Raw genomic sequence first — 17,655 nt, 5'->3', positions numbered from 1 at the left:
GAGTGTCCATTCATCAATTTCATCATATCATCACTCATTCCCATCTTCCCAAATTAGCCAAAAGTGGCACAAGAAGAGAAGTAAAATAAAACAAATCAATCAATTGTTCGGAGGTAAAGGTGCGCGTACATTTCATACCAGGCGCGGCTCGTGCATTATTTACCCGGGGGTTCACTGAAGTTATGCGACATATATTCAGTTTCTGCAAAATAGACTTCCTTCGCCTAACAAAAGGATGGGGGGAGGGCTTAAAAGATTTGTCTAGAATTTTTTCATCTAGGACTATAAGGTTTTGTAGTAGGGGTGTGCGAATAAATTTAGGGCGGAAACTACAATAAATTGTGCCTTTATGAAAAAAGTGGAGTTTTGTTGGAATATCATGGACGTCCTCAAGTTGGGTGAAGGAATATATTTTTTCCCAGGAGGGGCAAAAAACACTCCTTCAGTCTGAAGTTACTGCAACGCTTTTATAATAATTACCAAAAATTACTGTGACTGAAATTAAATTATATGCGTGTAATATATAATTTTTGGTTGACATTCCATTTTCATGGGGGGCGGCCCCCTTTTTCCCTTTCGGACGTCCATGCTGACTAATCAGAACTGGTCCTACATTTATTAAATGGAAATGGCAACTAATGGCATGTGCACACTAGAAATCGAACCTGAGACCCTTTCATTGATACGCGATAGCTTTGTTCAAATTTGGGGCTGGTCGACCAGCACACGCTTTTTTTTTCAGTGGTCAAGGAAGTTTGTTTACGTTAATTATGTGCATTTCTATCGGTCATTTCTTACCTGCGCACACAGCAATGCCTACACTGCATCAAATGACATAACCTAGGTGAAGTCCATCCCTCGCTTCACTCGCAGCATCACTTAATACTTTCCAACAAGTATCCAAGCACTTCAAAAACTAACAAACTTGAGACATTGACACCGAGCGACAGCGAGTCACGTCTTCGCGTCATTCTTTCTCTCTCGCGAACCCGAAGTGTTTCCACCTTTAAGGAAAAATCTCTGAATGCATGCACGAGCCATTTTGGTAATGTATCTCCTTTATTTTAATTCATCGCATCTAATTCCAGCTTGTATTTGTTTCCACTCATCCATCTCTGCCACAATCTTGCATTTATTCCAAGAAGTTCGGTGCAAAAATGATACAAGAGAAGATTGAATATGTAATGTGTGCGCTTCAAACTTGAACCCCACACAGCAACACTGGAAGGGAGGAAGCAGCGAGAACGGAGCCTTGTCCCGCGGCTTCTGCGAGAGGACGAACTGCGCATGACCGTTGGGTGGAGACATAGGTTCTGCAATATCCTGTTCCTTGTATTTTGTCCTATGTGCTCCTCGAGCTTCTTCTCCCGCACGAAACTTTCACAATGGCACGAGGTGTCCTGTGGGGGTTCAACTGAGGGTCTGTATCAGGGCGGCCGATTCGCGGTTTTTTCTTCTCAAAGAGAGTTCGCCGTGTTACGGACACAAATACATGACTTACTGTCTAGAATTTTTAGCGAAATAATGTTAAAATGTAAAGACGTTGTTTATTGTTCATTCTCGAGGTGATTATCGTATATTACTGGGGGTTCACTGATCCTGTGCGCTATAAGGCCAACCGCGCCTGTTTCATACATACAAATTTGTCGGGTCCATTACCTCGCCCCCCCCCCCCCCCGGGGTTCCCCAACAAGCTTCAGGTCAGCTGTGTCCCGGATTTTCACTTATGAAATATAGCAACCCTAATCATACCAAAAGTTGACCCCCCCCCTCCTTTACGTGAACTATATATACGCCCATGATTGTATCGATATCATTCGAGGAGCTGGCCAGCAATAATTCAAGGCCAAACGCACAATCGGAAAAACTCGAAAACAATTCATGAGTGAATATGAATTTTTTTGTTTACTTGTCATCAGATTTAAAGACAAAAAGATATAAAGGAAGTTAATGTACACCTATTCATTTGATCCACGCTTCTTCAATTGTTTGTATTAATTGTAACAATTACAGCATCACTAAATAAAATTTTCACGAACCATCTGCAAAGTTTTGTCCACGAGGCCACTCTTCGCGTAACTTGTATGTTGTAGCATTTTAACGTGAGATGCCAGTGCACCACGAGGCTTCCAAGGTAAAGAGCCGTGTGAGTTAAATACGCTTCACTAGGCCTCGGGGGTAAAATTAGCATGAGTTAAATACAACTCACGTGGCAGTTAATGTATTAAACACTGGCAACACCTGGGTCCCGGGTCCCGGGTTCGAATCCAGGCCTGGGCATTGTTGTTCTTTGTGAGTGCCGTCTCATGTTTCATCATCATCACTCATCCTCATCGTCGAGATTAGCCAAAAGTGGCCGAAAAGCGACAATAAATAACAAAAATCGAATCAAACCAAACCGGTAACACCCCGGTTTGCTTTTGCTGCCTATTCTACCAACATATTTGGAGCTCTAATCTCCTAGACACAATCTTACCTTGATCTTTCTTACGAAAATTCACACTCGCTCCATCTTCCGTCACCACCAGTTCTTGTTTTGTTGCCAACATGTGTATCTTCTGCACCTCATTAACATCTTCTTCATCCATCGTGCTGGACAATTTCTATGGCAATCGTTGCAGTTATCACTTTGTTAGTAACCATTCCCTTGTTTAAAGGCAATTGTTGTGGTGGCCAACCTGGGATCATGACACCCATTCTTGATCACTGTAAGTGAGTTAGATTGTGGAAATATTCATTGTAATACATTTCTGCATGAACAGGATTTGTGCACAAAATACAATATGTACTAAAACACATATCACAGTAGGACACAAAATCAGTATAAGTCAATGTGACCACCCCTCAAGTCTACCCACAGATACCAGCGATCCACCACAGCCTGAAACACCTTCTCCATCACAGCTGGTGTAATCTCAGCAACTGCTGGTGTAATGTCTTGTTTCAACTGGGAAAAGGTGTGGATCTTCACCTCGTACACCTTAGACTTGATAAACCCCCAGATTAAAAAGTCTAAGTGGGGTCAGGTCAGCGGAAGGGGGGTAATTCCTTTTGCGAGGCACGACTAATCCATCTACCGGTGAAAACTGGGGCGGTGCCCCATCCTGTTGTTGTACAGTATGGAGCTTGGTGTTCCCCAATCCACCGTGCTACAAGCTAGAAGCTGATGGGACTATGGATACTGTGTCTCCAGGTCGATGCGGGGCAGTGGCGCAACCACAGGGGGGCAGGGGCTCATCCCCCCCAACCTTGATCGGAAATGAGTTCTAGGGGCAAGGGGGGCAAACATTGACAGCCAAGTAACTGCAGGGGGCAATCACCGGCCACAACTTCAAATTTTATGCAAATAAAAACACTTTTCGTAAAATTTTCTTCTTCGCTTCGCTCGCAATGCCTGATTTTCATAGTCTTATCAAGGGCCTCCCCGATGGCGCAGTGGTAGCATCATTGCCTTGTAATCAAGGGACCCCGGGTTCGAACCCGGTGGAGGCACCCAGTGGTTCGGATCCCACTTCAAAATGTAGGTCCAGTCCCGATTAGCCTTACTGTGCATAAAGTGGACTTAAAACACCAAATCAATCAATCGTCTTATCAAGTTCAGACCGGTTGCTGGGTGCCGAACGATCTAAATGAAAATAGGCTGTAAAATTGATTTATTTATTTGTGGTTTTAAGTTCACTTTACGCACAGAAAGAATAATCGGGACTGGACCTACAGTTTGAAGTGGGATCCGAAACACTGTGCCATGTGCCTCCAGCGGGTATCGAACCCGGTATCCCTTGATCACAAAGCGACGATGTTACCATTACACCACCGGGGAGGCACAAAAGTTTGTAAAATAGAGAATGCATTTGTTCTCTCTAATGCATTGCAAATTACCAGACAGAGAAATAAGACTTGTCTTAATTGATTTTGTTTTAAATGCGTGAACAATTGCTTTGAGGAAAAGGAGCGTGCACATTTTAGAGACATTATGTAATTTTGCTGTTGGTTTATTGTGAGATAGATGAATTGATTGTGTGATGTATTTAAATAATATATGTTATGTATCAATGAAACTTTGAATACGTACACAATTTAGTGTCCACATCGCTCCATGTTACATGTATGTGAAACATACTATATCGTGCATAGAATTTATACATGTTAATGTAAAAAAGAATTATATTTGGAATGCATTTATCAAGCATTTTCTGTCTTTCAAAAATAGTTTGTGTGCTTCTTACCCATTATTATTAATGTGAAATTGAACGTGTTGAAAAAATAATTCAAATCGTTTGTTCGAACACAAATGCTTTAGCACCAACTTCATAATTGCATAATTTACGAGGGTAATAACGTCTTTGGTACTACTACTACTTATACTACTACTAATACTACTACTACTACCATGGGAAATATGTCTTGGCATTGACTATCATTTCTTTTGCACCACTATGATATTACCGTCTTGTCATTATAATGCAACAAAAAAATCACTTCACAGAACAGCTATCACTCAATACTGTGCGTACGAACAAACACGCGAACTTGTGAGAGACTTACTACATGGACAGAATGCACGTAAGAATTATTATGGCTATGTGAGTGTTCAGGCAATATTCGTGGGAGGAATGTAAACACAGAAGTAACAAAATAAACTTTCGGTATCTCTACAATGCTTTCCTTTTCACAGCACATTGTTTCGGCTCATTTCCCGTGTCAAAGCTGATTGGACGCGGAGTTTAAAGGGCAATGGAAACGCTTGGCAACAAAGCTCACTTGCTCTACGTGCGTTCATAGCAACGATGGGAATCGCGCGGGAACCGGTTGCCAAGAAAAACAATTCGCTCTGTTGTTTTCAATTGGCACAGTGTGAAAGAATGAGATATGGAAATTTGATTTTTATTCCACGGCCATCATTTTGATATGCATTTCATGATCATTGGACTGACCATTTCCGAGAATGCAACATCAGAATTAATCATTAATTGTGGCTGTTCTACAGCTGATAGTACCATTATATTTGGCTGAGATATTTCCACATAACCAAGCTTCAATCACAAAAAAAATTGTATTTTTACGACGGTTTTACATGAAGATACACACAATTGAATTCGACTAATGTAAAAATTGCACGAAAAAACTACACTTTTACAAACAATTTTGTCTCAATAGAAAACAGACAGCGTTAAAATCACATTGTCCTGCTTTTGTCTAAAAGCAGACACTTGTAGCTTTCCAATGAGGTATATTTGACTTGTTTCCTCCCAAGGAGTACAGTTTTACAAGCACGCAAACCGAGGGCTCAATATTTTTGTCACGGATAGTAGTTTCCGAGCAGACAAACTATTGACATTCCATTGCAAGATTGTACCCATTTCTGATATCCTCCCCCCCCCCCCCTTCACTTAAAGTGTCGATTCGAAGATTGCCACAAGTTGTGTTGACAATGACTGTATGTGTTGAATTACTATCTGGATTCGTAGTTGTATAATCCCTATACTAATCCCTGAGTTCCACAAGTTTGGAATCATGGTAAGTATATTTCTGATTGTTGTTCTGTATTTGAAACAGACGATTGTTGAGCCAAACGAGTGCACTTACTGTAACTAGTCGGGGTTTGCGGGATCCTGAAAAGTCTGGACCGGGATCGGGAAAAAAAAATTCCCTTCCCGATCTCGACTTCTGGAAATGACTTCCCGACTTTTCGGGAATGGTCATTTTTAAAAGTTGTTAATTCTCGACGTTCTCTGCATTTCAAGTGTCTGGAACTTTTTGGAAATTGTTTGTTTTTATTCCAGAAATGCAAAAACAATCACTTAAGTTGAAAATAACGTGTAGCTATAATTCGAGATTTTCAGAGCTTCGGGAAATTTCGGACATTTCCCGTTCCGAAAATTTCCCGACTTTGTCGGGAAATGGCGAAGTTTCCCGTCCTGAATGTCGGGATTAAACAAATTTCCCGTCCCGACCAAAAAAAAATTGGCCGAGTCTGCTGCCACGCACGTGTCACCCAAGGTACATAGAGATTAGGTAAAGTCATCCGAAGATTGCCGATCTTGCACGAACGCGTGACGTCACCGGAGAAGCAGTGAGCTTGTCTGAAGCAGACGGCCCTTAGCATTTATATGGGAGATTCAGAGAGCGAAAGTATATTATTACTTTTAGGAGGGGGAAAATAATAATTTTCATCCTCCAAGATGGTATTGAGGCATCCTTTTAATGATTAGTAACATAATTTAAAACGCGCTTTTGAAAATCCATATTCCTGAAACTTTCTGACCGATGCGCTACAAAGAAGGTTGCGTGTTCTCCTTTAGAATTTCGTCATTTTACAAATCGTAATATAATTTTAACAAAAACGTGACATGCTAAAGAAGAATCGAAGAGTTTAAAAAAATAATTGATTAATATACTTAGTTTATTTTACTTCGCTTATCTCTCACATATGGCTAATCGCAAAGATGAGGATGCGTGATGATGATATGATGAAATTGAAGAAAGGAAAGTAGACCCATGCCCGGGCGGGGATTCGAACCTGGGGGCCTTGGCATCGTAAAGCGTTGTGCTAACCACTTCGCCCCGGAGGTCAGCATTACAAGGAAATAAACAGAAAATGGCATCTATGTTTTAATATGCGAGAAGCATTTGCGAGGAGGTTATTGAAGTAACAAATAATTATTACAAGACGTTGTGATGAAAATTATTAATATATCTGAAATATCGAGAGTTGACCTTGTAGTCTCTAAATGTACTTTTAGGGTTACGCAAAACCTTTACTCAAAATTGCTAGTGTAAATTTATAAGCTATTAAAATTTAAAACTTATTCCTGTTCGAATAAAGAAACTGCGAAGTCAAATTAATATTTCGTATAAATACATATATTTTTCTTTCATGAGGCCAAGAGAGCATTTGGAGGGGACGGTGGCTTGGGAAGGCTATATCCCCGGATCTCGATTTGCAAAGGGGATTCCAGCGGGAAAACATTGCTATGAAATAGTGCAGAAGAAGGGGCGAAATGATTTTTTTTTAAAATGGCTCAAGAATACAAAGATATAAGTGGACATTTGACAAGCTTAGTCTAAAACTTACAACTGAAATCGAACGTGTGTGGGGGGGGGGTGTCTACGTGAGGTAACACAGTGGAATATGATTCACAATACTAAAATTAAAATAAATATGTGGGAACAATATAAATCAAAATATGTTGTAGCTAGTGACGGCGCAATAGTAAAGATGGAGGGGTAAATCATATTTTCCCGGGGCAATCATGTTTATTATTCCGTTACATACGACACAAAAATGCATATTTTGGCTAAATGAGCGTTCATTCATTTATTTATTTTTGTCGTGTTACTGGGGGCAGATAAGAGAGAGAGCGAGAGAAATTGTCGAACGACAATAGGGGGGCGTTCCTGCCCCCCCCCCCCCCCGCGCCGTAGTGTGGTCACTGCCTATAGCTATGCTGGAGAAGAATGCACCAATTAATACGCTATTAAATAAAACAGATACTTTTAAAACTTTTAATCAAATTATTTGTGAACTATGATTTAAATTTAGAGAGATCATATACCTGTTTAATTTAATTTGGATGAGTTAACTTCTGAAGCCTGCCATTTCCGAGCCTTCTTTCGGTGTAACTGCACTGCCCTTTGAGCTCTAGCTGCTGTGTTCAGGTGGCAGAACGAGCAGAATACTAATTAAAACAAGTGACAAATATATATAAAACGAAACAACGTGTTGAAGCTATTGACGGCGCCAAAGAAAAGACAGAAGAGAAACGTGGAGAGTGCAGTGATATTTTACGGGAAGCAGTCACGTTTATTACACCCTTACATTTACATACATTAAAAAGTTCTGCTTTTAGATCTCGCACAATGAATTTTTCACAAAAATGGGCACTCCCGTATTTTTTATATCAATCAAGCTGTGATATTTTAGATTTCTTCCGTTAGTTTTCTGATAATAGTTTTCACAGCTTTCCATAGCATTTAGGCATGATTTCAGTTGACAAGAACAAAATAATCTTATTCAAAACATAGAGCAAAAATAAATCCAACGCGCTTAAGTTAAAACTCCCTTGCATTGGAAGCCTGGAGAGAACAAAACAGGGGTTCCTTCGTAACACGATTTCTTGAAAATCATTTTACACATTTGAATCAACTTTGTGATAAATTGATTAGAAAGGATGAATTTTAACAGTAAAAGTTGTAACTTTTCCCCTGCTACTATATTTTAGAAGATATTCGTTGTCAAATATCTCAATATTTGCATAAGGAACCAGCCTTTTCCGTGCCAAGAGTTTCGACGATGACGTAATGCATCCACGGACAACTGCCCATACGATCTGCGCCGCCGAACGAGCAGCCCCTGCGTGTCACCAGTAAGAATAAGAGTCAAATTTGCTCCTGACACGTAATTCGTCTGCTAAGAGTATGTTACAAATCTTAAGAACTGATTAAGACGATAGAAATGCAAGTTTATGATTAGTGGGAATGAATGTACAGGCAATTTAGAACCTTTTTCTTTGGAAAGCATTTAGCGATATTATTTTAATGCTAACAGAACCTAACCTAACTACGAGAGCATTTAGGTTTATTATTAGAAGAATGCTGAGGGACCTAATCTTAAAACATTTTTGTGAAAGTAATCGCTACAACTTCACAGTATGTGTCAGAGACGAAATTGCATACATAGCATGAGGAAATCAAAGACCGAGTCTACTGCCACGCGCATCTTTTTTGAGATTCCAGCAGAAAAAGAACGTGGCAGCAGACACTGCCAAAAAAAATTCTGTCCCGCATAGTTCTATGGTATAGAACAATTAGTAGGACCTGTATAATTTATTTTTAAGAAAGGTAGGATTTAGTTAATTGTCCCATGCTGTTCAGAAAGCAACAGAAAAATTATTACAATCTTACACGAGGGAGTCTGAACATAACTGACTCATCCGAGTAAAATTTCAAAAACTTATGCGAAGCTAAAGAGCATAACTACATAATTTTAATATAATCAAAAGAACATACCATATATATAAATCTGTCTACCTTGCTAGTTGCGCCATTGGATAAATCGTTACAACACTTAAGTAAAATGCGTATGATGGAAGATTGCAATTTATGAAACTGCTTCGTACTTCGCGTCAAAAAAAGTTGAAGAAATAAGTTGACGAAAAGTGTAGTGTTATAAACTTACATAACGTTATGTCAACTGGCATTCATAAACCACTGTAGTCCCTGTCACATTAGGAAAATCAACATTTTCTCACCATGTCTAAAATTGATAACTTGATGGATTGGCATTTTTCACCTTGCAAGTTGCTTGAACTTCCTATTGACGAAGAACGGGAAAATTACATTAGAGAAAATGTCAAAGGAGCTGTGTTTTCTTATGTAATGCCCACCCCTTTTATTTCTGAGGTCAGGTTAGTTGCAACGTCTGATGATGTACTTGAAAATTTCCTCGACCTGAATCTTGCCGTAGCCTCATCTAGTGAATTTCTAGATTTTGTATCTGGAAAAATTCTTGATCCGAGTTCAACACCTCTTGCTCACAGGTACGCCGGGCATCAATTTGGAAACTGGAAAAATCAACTGGGAGATGGAAGAGTTATTCTGCTGGGCGAATATGTTAGCAGGTATGATAATGAATCTTGATGCACATACATCAGTGTACATATAAGTGTCATAATCCATGCCCTCTCACTGCAGTCAGGACATGGAAATGGCCTGATTTTTTGGTCAATACACGTTCCAAGTATTAATGATATGTATTGTTAAATTAAGTTTAATTAGTTATTTCACACTTTTTTACCTACATGGTAACAGTTTCATAGATCGGAGACACATTAAAATTGGATATTTTGTGTATCGCATGGTTCGTACTTACCAATTGTGTATTGCGGAACATAGTTCAAGGTGCCATTATGCTTTTTACACGAAAACAAACACTTTTTCTACTAAAATAACGCATTTTTCTAAGTGCTACCGAACGCACATAACGGTGCGATATTGCATACTTTGCGAATGATATCGCTTCTTTTGTTTTCGAATATCATTGTTTCCAACCTTCTTCACTGAAAAATACCTACTATCGTGTTCGTCACGTGTGCAAATTGTACATTATGCACAGGTAGCTGACGAATAGCCCCACGAACCATTTCCAATAATGTTAGGTTAGGCAAGCATAGTTAAAAGAAGGTATTGGAAACACTGACATGATTTCCCGGTCAAATAGATACCACGATGAAAGAAAATACCTCGACTAACGTTGGAAACCTTAGAGAAACTCATTTCTGTAACTAGTTTCTTCTGTAAAAATTAAGAAATGCGTCTCCAATGTATGAAACTGTTACCTTTTACATTGCTAATGTACAATTCTGCATTGCGGAATATTTCTTTAGGTGTAATAATGAATTTCTAACTGAAATAATGTATATTTCTTACATTTACGAGTACTTACTGTTCTTCCTTTTCTCGGTTCTGTAACATGCAATATGGTGATAGCGTACTGGTTCATCGTGCAATCTGGCATTGTTTTGTCGATTTGGAGTGTGAATGCATTGTTTCAACCTTATTCACCGAAAAGTACCTAATTTCATGGCCGGATTGGAAATTATGCTAGTACCTCATTAGCCCCACAAACCATCATCGTTAGCCCCAATCAACATTAGCCCCACAAACCATTTCCGGTAAGGTTAGGTTAGGTTTGGTTATGTTAGGGAAACATAGTTAAAAAACTTCACGATGCATCCTAGAAACGTCATCTTCTTGCAATAACACTGCGTGGTTTGCAACACTTATTGGGGGTTACGTCATCTAAAACACGGAACATCGTGTTCACGTGCAGAAAGGAAATGGCCGCAACAGCAATTCTGTGTCGGAGAGATATTTTCCCAGAAGAAAACTTGAATTGGCGTTGAAAAGGATAAAAACTATATTCCAGAACCTCGACAAGGCTACAGAAAATGATTTCCGTAAGTACTTTCTTCTGTAAAAAGTAAGAAATCAGTCTCCTCTATATGGAACTGTTACCCAAATCTTATAATACAGTATGCGCCAAAATATACAGTACTGAAACGTGTGTTCATCTTTTCATTTCAGTACTGTATATTTTGGTGCATACCGTATTAAAATAATTCGTGTGTTAACACTTCGGTTATCAGTAGGGCTAGGAGTTTAATGGACAACAAAATAACAGAAAATGCTTTATAAAAATGTAATATATATATATATTTTTTTTTCAGAAAACAAAATACATGGGTTGTTTTCAAAGAAACTTTGGCAACTTTGACTTCGTAATGATTCCAATTCTTTAATGATTTTTTCAAAGTCTTGTAGGATAAAGACTAATTATTGCAAAATTGTGTCAATGACTGTCAGGCTAAATTTGAAACTTTCTGAAAGTAATTAGCACTGTCTGGATTACAGGAAACTGGTATTTATGTTTGAAAAAAAACTTTAAAGAATTATTCTTGTTCAAGCATTCCCCAATTCTCCATTCACAGAAAAAAAGGAAGGATCGTAGATAAGTAGGAATGATTGTGGAAGTAAATTTGGAAGTTCCCTGAAAGTAATTAACACAGTTTGCTGTTCAAAAAAGTCCACTTTATAGGCAAAAATATGATCTAAGAGGTACCTTAAGCATACATCCCAGTTTCGCACTGATGAGGCTCCCTGATGGCATAGTGGTAACATCGTCTCCTTGTAATCAACGGGTCAGAGGTTTGATACCCAGTGGAGGCACATTGTCGTTCGAATCCACTTTCAACTGTAGGTCCAGTAGGGATTAACCTTCTGTGCATATAGTGGACTTAAGTCTCAAAATCAAAACAAAATGCACAGACTACTACCGTTATTTACTTCTTACTGTTTGGGGGGAGGGGAGCAGCTCTCACTTATTGCTCGTAAGTCAAACACCTTCTTGGTCAAGTGCCATATTTCATCTTCTAACGTCAGGTTAAATACTTTTGTTGTTAGGCTAAATGTAGTGTTTTTATGCAAAGAGATTTAAACCTAACATGCCTAACCTAACTATGAAAGCATTCCATGCTTGCGTCAGAAGATGAACTACGACTCTTGACCAAGGAGATGTTTAGTAAACAAATGGCCGATGATTGATATCGTCTCGCTCCTCGTTGCTTAGACTTATTTCATGATGAATAAAAGTCATTAGGAACAACACCGGTTTAATTGTGTAAAACTTACACATAATGTATCACAATAATAACGTATTCATGTATACATTTATTCATGTTCATCCATTCATATAACAACATCTTGTAGTCATCATAACCAACACAGAATACATATTCGGTTACCTTTGCTTTATAAACTGAACCTATCATCTTTCTCCTGGACTAAAAGAAGAAAAAAAATCTGAACACACTTTGGACAAATTTAATTACATTGATATCTATCTGGAGGTTTCTTGTTTCGAGTAGACCTTCTAAGTACTCTAGGTGTAGCCATACCATCGTTCGACGGAGCCGAAGTAATGTTCCTTCCTTCTGCCTGGGGAATAGGCAGAGTGTGTTGCTGAACTTCTGGGGAAGACAAACCATCACTCTGCTTATATCTTCTTTGCAAGAGTTATCGCATCCATCGAATGTGCACAATTTTATGAGTGCCATCCAACATCTGAACTTCATAGAGACAAGTGGAACCTATTTTTCGATGAACCACTCCCGGCGAAAAGCAGTTCTCACAAAATTAGGAGATTGTACCCAGACTAAATCACCTTCTCCATAATCTTCCTCTGGTTGCCTTCCTGGCTTCCGAGCCTTTAGAAATGGAGCTTTATCACTTCCTATAGGCTATCATCACCATGACTATCCTCTAGTGATCACCAAGTTCTAGGAATAAATGCTAATACTGTAGCTGAAGATAGTATTTTCTTCACCTAATCTTGTATTACACCTGAAATTTTTATGTCAAGCTGCTAAGGTGTCAAGTGAGGGTGTTGCTGAAGAATATTTTAAAGTTGATCTTTGACCGTTTGAACATATCTCTCTGCCAACCCCTGTGGTATGGGCGAATAGTGAAATGTTGTATTCCAATCTGTTGACAGAAAGTCTCGAACTTAAGACTATTAAATGCAGGTCCATTGTCAGACGTCAATGTTTTAGGTAAGCCAATCACCGAACAAGACTGTAGAATCCACCTTATAGTTTCCGAAGTATCGAGAGAATGCAGGGGCCAAACATCCAACTAACGACTGAAAGCAGCTAAGAAGAAATTATCTACGTGTAGTCTTTCTCCAACAGAAGATGCACTTTTCTATTTATTGTTCGGTCCTTTCCAAACTTTAGGTTTGCAAGCCTGGCATATATCACATTTCTGGATGAAAATAAATAAATCTTTGGACATTTTTGGCGACCAAAATTTTGATGTGAGCATCTCTTTAATTGCATTTACTCCAGGATGATGTTTGTGGAAGAGCTGTAATACAGTACTTCTAAGAGAATACAGAATTACTGGTTCGACCATCCACATCACACAATTCGATTCATAGGAAAGAAACTGTCTTCTTTCAAAAAAAAGAAAAAGGATGCCAAACCATCCTGCATCAGTCCTAACATTAAGCGTTGAGGCCATCCATTCTGAATAAATGTAATTACTTCGTTGAGTAGAGGATCTTTACCCGTGTGTTTTGCGATTTCCTTTACTGAGATTGGTCCTCTTCTCTCGTCTATTTGGCAACATGAACAGCATTAACCTTTAAACAGCCAATAGGTCATATATGACCCATGGTGCCAATTACAACATTCACGTGCTTTTAGGACCTTCATACTTGTATGTGAGGTTGTAAACGCTGACAGATGTTGAGATAAGACTTTGAAATGTCATGTAGAAGAAACCCCCCCCCCCTCCCCCTGTCTCTACGTCTATGAGAACAAGTTTCACTTTCTTGCAAAAGGTCTACTCTTTGAAAGCAATGCAAAAGTTTGTGCCCTTTTTCCAAAATAACAGGAGAAGAGGGGGCGAACGCCAGATTTTTTTTCATTGAAATTTGGGGACTTTTCCCCTCCCAACCTCGTTTTTCTCACTTGGGCTTTCTGAATTGTACACCATCGCGTGCTCCGATTTTTTGCTTTCAAACAAAAGTTATCCGAAGTAGATTGCTCAAATAGTCTCCGAGATATACTAATTTATTCTCTAATATGCAAATTAGCTATTTTTTGCAAAATGCAGGATTGTACATATTGCATCATATTTCAGCCTGTATGAGGACTAGAGACTTGAAACAAGTTTCACTATGTTGCAAAAGTTCTATTCTTTGAAAACAAAGCAAAAAGTTTGCACTCTTTTTCCAAAATAACGGGAGAAGAGGAAGCGAACGCCAGATTTTTTTTCATTGAAATTTGGGAACTTGGCCCCTCCCAACCCCGTTTTTCTCACTTGGCCTTTCTGAATTGTACACGGTCGCGTGCTCCGATGTTTTTTCTTTCAAACAAAAGTTATCCGAAGTAGATTGCTCAAATAGTCTCAGATATATAACGTTTTTCTGAAATAAGTGTAAAAATTTAAAAATCGCACACAAAGGCTTACTTTCGAAAACCTGCTCAGCTGTTTAAAGGTTAACATCAATTGAAGAGTCTTCTAGTAATGGTAGTCTACTTAACATACCCGCTACCGGAACTTTAGAAGAGGAAATGATGTTATACCTGAATGCTGATAACAGTAAAGACCAACGAACAAGTCTATTGGATGTGTGATTCGACACAGCTTTGTCAGAAGAAAATATGTATTTTATTGCAGTGACATCAGATATTATGTCAAACTTCTGACCTAGTAGAAATTTATAAACTTCTTGATACCAAATAGCACACTCATTACCTCACGTTCAACTTGAGCGTATTTCTTCTCAATTTCATTAAAAATAGAAGATGCGCATGCAACAGTATGCAGTTTGCCATTAATCCGATGGCATAGATGAGCTCCTCTCCTCATCCATATGGTGAACCATCGCAAATAAGAACAATCTGTTTATTCAGATAAAATGGAACGATTTGACAATTTTCTTTATTTCTGAAATTATATTGTGGAATTTATCTGAACTATCCTTTGGCCAGTTAAATGTGACATTCTTCTTCAGCAAATTAGTAATGTTAAATAATTTGGAGGCTAAGTTTGAAATGAACCTTCGATGAAAGTTTACCATACCCATAAATGATCTAACTTGGGTCACATCTTTTGATTCTAGACAGCATACTAAAGCTTCTATGTACTTAGGAGACAGACTGATTCCTTTATCACTTATTAAATGTCCCTAATATTCAACATGCTGAGAAATTAATGTACATTTCTCCAAATTAGCTTTCACACACACAAAACAAAATCGAACCATGTAAGAAATGCATGTGTTACATGAAATCACAATTAAACAAAAGGAGCTTGGGCCAACTCCTTGTTGGTCAAGTATGTTGACTGGTTTTCTTTATGAATCCCATCCTTAGCTTGGGTGTTCTCTCATGAAATTCACCTAATCATTATATCTAATCATAATCATCATTATATATATATATTTTTTAAAACATAGAGTTATCATGGCTATTTAATGGAGCTGCTATAAGAAAATTAAATGTAATTTGAAAACACTGTTAATTTTCGGAAAACACAGAACTATTTGAATACTTCTGAGAATTGAATGTAATTAATAAGCACTAAGCTGTATGCTATATGACACCCTTTGTCTGTAAATGACTGTGTGGCTGTTTGTTGATGGGAGGGAGGAGGAGTTATCTGTGAGTTGAATTTTTTCCCTTACTTTGGACCATAATGTTGAAACTACAATTGTACGTTTAGCTGTAGCAGTGATTTTACCACAGCATTGTTGGTCACATCTAATACTCCAACAGCATTTCACTCACCACAGTGGCAGAGTGGTTAGCACGGTGTGCTATGACACGACGCCAGGGATTCCAGCTCCGAAATCACAGCATAAGCATAGGTGTTCTTTGTTAATATATTCCTTCATCAATTTCACAATATCTTCACTTATCCTCATTGTCGCGATTAGACAAATTTGGCAGAAAAGCTAAGCAAAATAACCTAATTTAATCAACCTCGCAATATTTCAGATCTTCTCTTTGCTCCACATTTTCAGATCTACCCCCTCACCTTTAAAATGATCATGGGTACGGACCTCATAGAAACATGTACAAAATAAAGAAAAAACACGAATACAAGACTAAGTATGAAATCTTATTGATCATTATTAATAGAAAGCAAGAACTGAATATAAATCTAAGACCTAATAGTAACATTTCAACTATTGTAATCTCTTTACAATCATCTCTTATGCATATTTTTTGGATCTGGCCCCCTCCCTCAAAAAAATCCTGGGTACTGACCTGTACAGGGTGATCTGTTTGAGTTGCCAGAAAAGTAAACCGTTGTATACTAGAAAATATTTGAATGCGTTGCCTGTTTATGGTACATACATATGTAGGAGAATCAAAAGTTTCGTGTCCTAGTACATTAGCATTCAACATGACAGTCGTTGTAGACATGGCACAGATAACGTGTGGACATGAGTAGGGTGACCATAATATTTTAACCCCAAATGGGACATCCCAAGGATGTCAGTGTTCCCCCTTCTGAAAAATCGGTTAGGCCTAATTATGAAATTTTAGTTATTAAAGTATGGATCACAAATGATACATCATAAACAATAAATGAAATATGATCTCCCATTGTCAAAAGATGATAATGATAATAATCTGGGTGTGACTTACGTGGTCTTTCTGTTTCCTTCTGAAGAATCTTTGATGTTAGTCCTACGCTAAAGTTCAAGAATACTAGAATTATTTGTCAGAAGAACCAATAATGTGAAAAACAGCATTATTTAAGTAATATCGAAAGGACGATCTGGACAGGAAATGGGACGTATGGTCACCCTATACATGAGGCATAGCTATAGCATTGTCCAGGAACATGTACCAATTAACAATGTCCCTATGTGAAGGGGCATGGTGCCAGTTGTATTGTTGTGTAAAAGCTCGCTGGGTCCGTGTAACACTGAAAAATTTTGCATACCATCTGACACTTTTGCGGCGTGACCACCAACTTTGTCTACCATGCATGCCCGCCAGCACTGCCACACAGCGGAATTCTCTAATCGTCCACTCACTTAAATCTTACATCCTTTCTGCTTATATTACAAAACAGAGATATGTATGTAACCTCTTGTACTTTTCTGACATCTCAAACGGATGATACTGTATGAATAAAAAATCCTAGCTCAAGAACCAATTCTTGTAGAGGGATGATTTTTTTTTTCGGAATGGCAGGGTTGTTAGCAGAGGTCAAATTTATACATTGTGCATCCTAGTAAGTTTTCCGGGATGGGTGGCCCTAACCCTACATTTCCTAAATGTGCCTTTATTGGCATTTTTTTTCCTTCGAAAAAACTAAACAAACAATTTTTTTTTGTTTTAAATATTTTAAACAGTGTTTGAAACAAGAATCGAATAAAACATGTTTTAAACATGAACCGAATAAGACATGTTTTAAACAAAACGTTTAAAACATAATGCCAAGAAGACTTATTTTCTAAGAATAATGATTAATAAGGAATATGTTAAATCCAAGGAAGAACTATGTTCCTAATTATGAAATAAACGCTTGACTAACTTCTTAAAATCCCGCATGTAGGCCATTCAAGAAGCT

General features: G+C 38.3%; 2 protein-coding genes across 2 annotated transcripts in view; one reads left to right on the top strand and one right to left on the bottom strand.

The window, feature by feature from the left end:
- Positions 1-2,588, bottom strand: part of LOC146004211 (MORN repeat-containing protein 4 homolog) — a 139,339-nt gene extending 136,751 nt beyond the window's left edge. Inside the window, exon 1 of the mRNA XM_083142881.1 lies at positions 2,477-2,588. Within this exon, the coding sequence (XP_082999007.1) occupies positions 2,477-2,588 (112 nt within the window). The remainder of the gene's footprint in view (positions 1-2,476) is intronic.
- Positions 2,589-9,013: 6,425 nt separating this feature from the next.
- LOC146004018 (protein nucleotidyltransferase YdiU-like) overlaps positions 9,014-17,655 on the top strand; it is a 92,141-nt gene continuing 83,499 nt past the window's right edge. The window contains exon 1 of the mRNA XM_083142582.1: positions 9,014-9,620. Coding sequence (XP_082998708.1) covers positions 9,253-9,620 — 368 coding nt within the window. The 5' untranslated portion in view covers positions 9,014-9,252. The remainder of the gene's footprint in view (positions 9,621-17,655) is intronic.

Source organism: Lepisma saccharinum, chromosome 21 (assembly GCF_977018435.1).
Source record: "Lepisma saccharinum chromosome 21, izLepSacc3.1, whole genome shotgun sequence".
NCBI classification, from domain to species: domain Eukaryota; kingdom Metazoa; phylum Arthropoda; class Insecta; order Zygentoma; family Lepismatidae; genus Lepisma; species Lepisma saccharinum.
The sequence above is the reverse complement of the archived record's forward strand: the minus strand, read 5'-3'. Positions and strand labels throughout refer to the sequence as shown.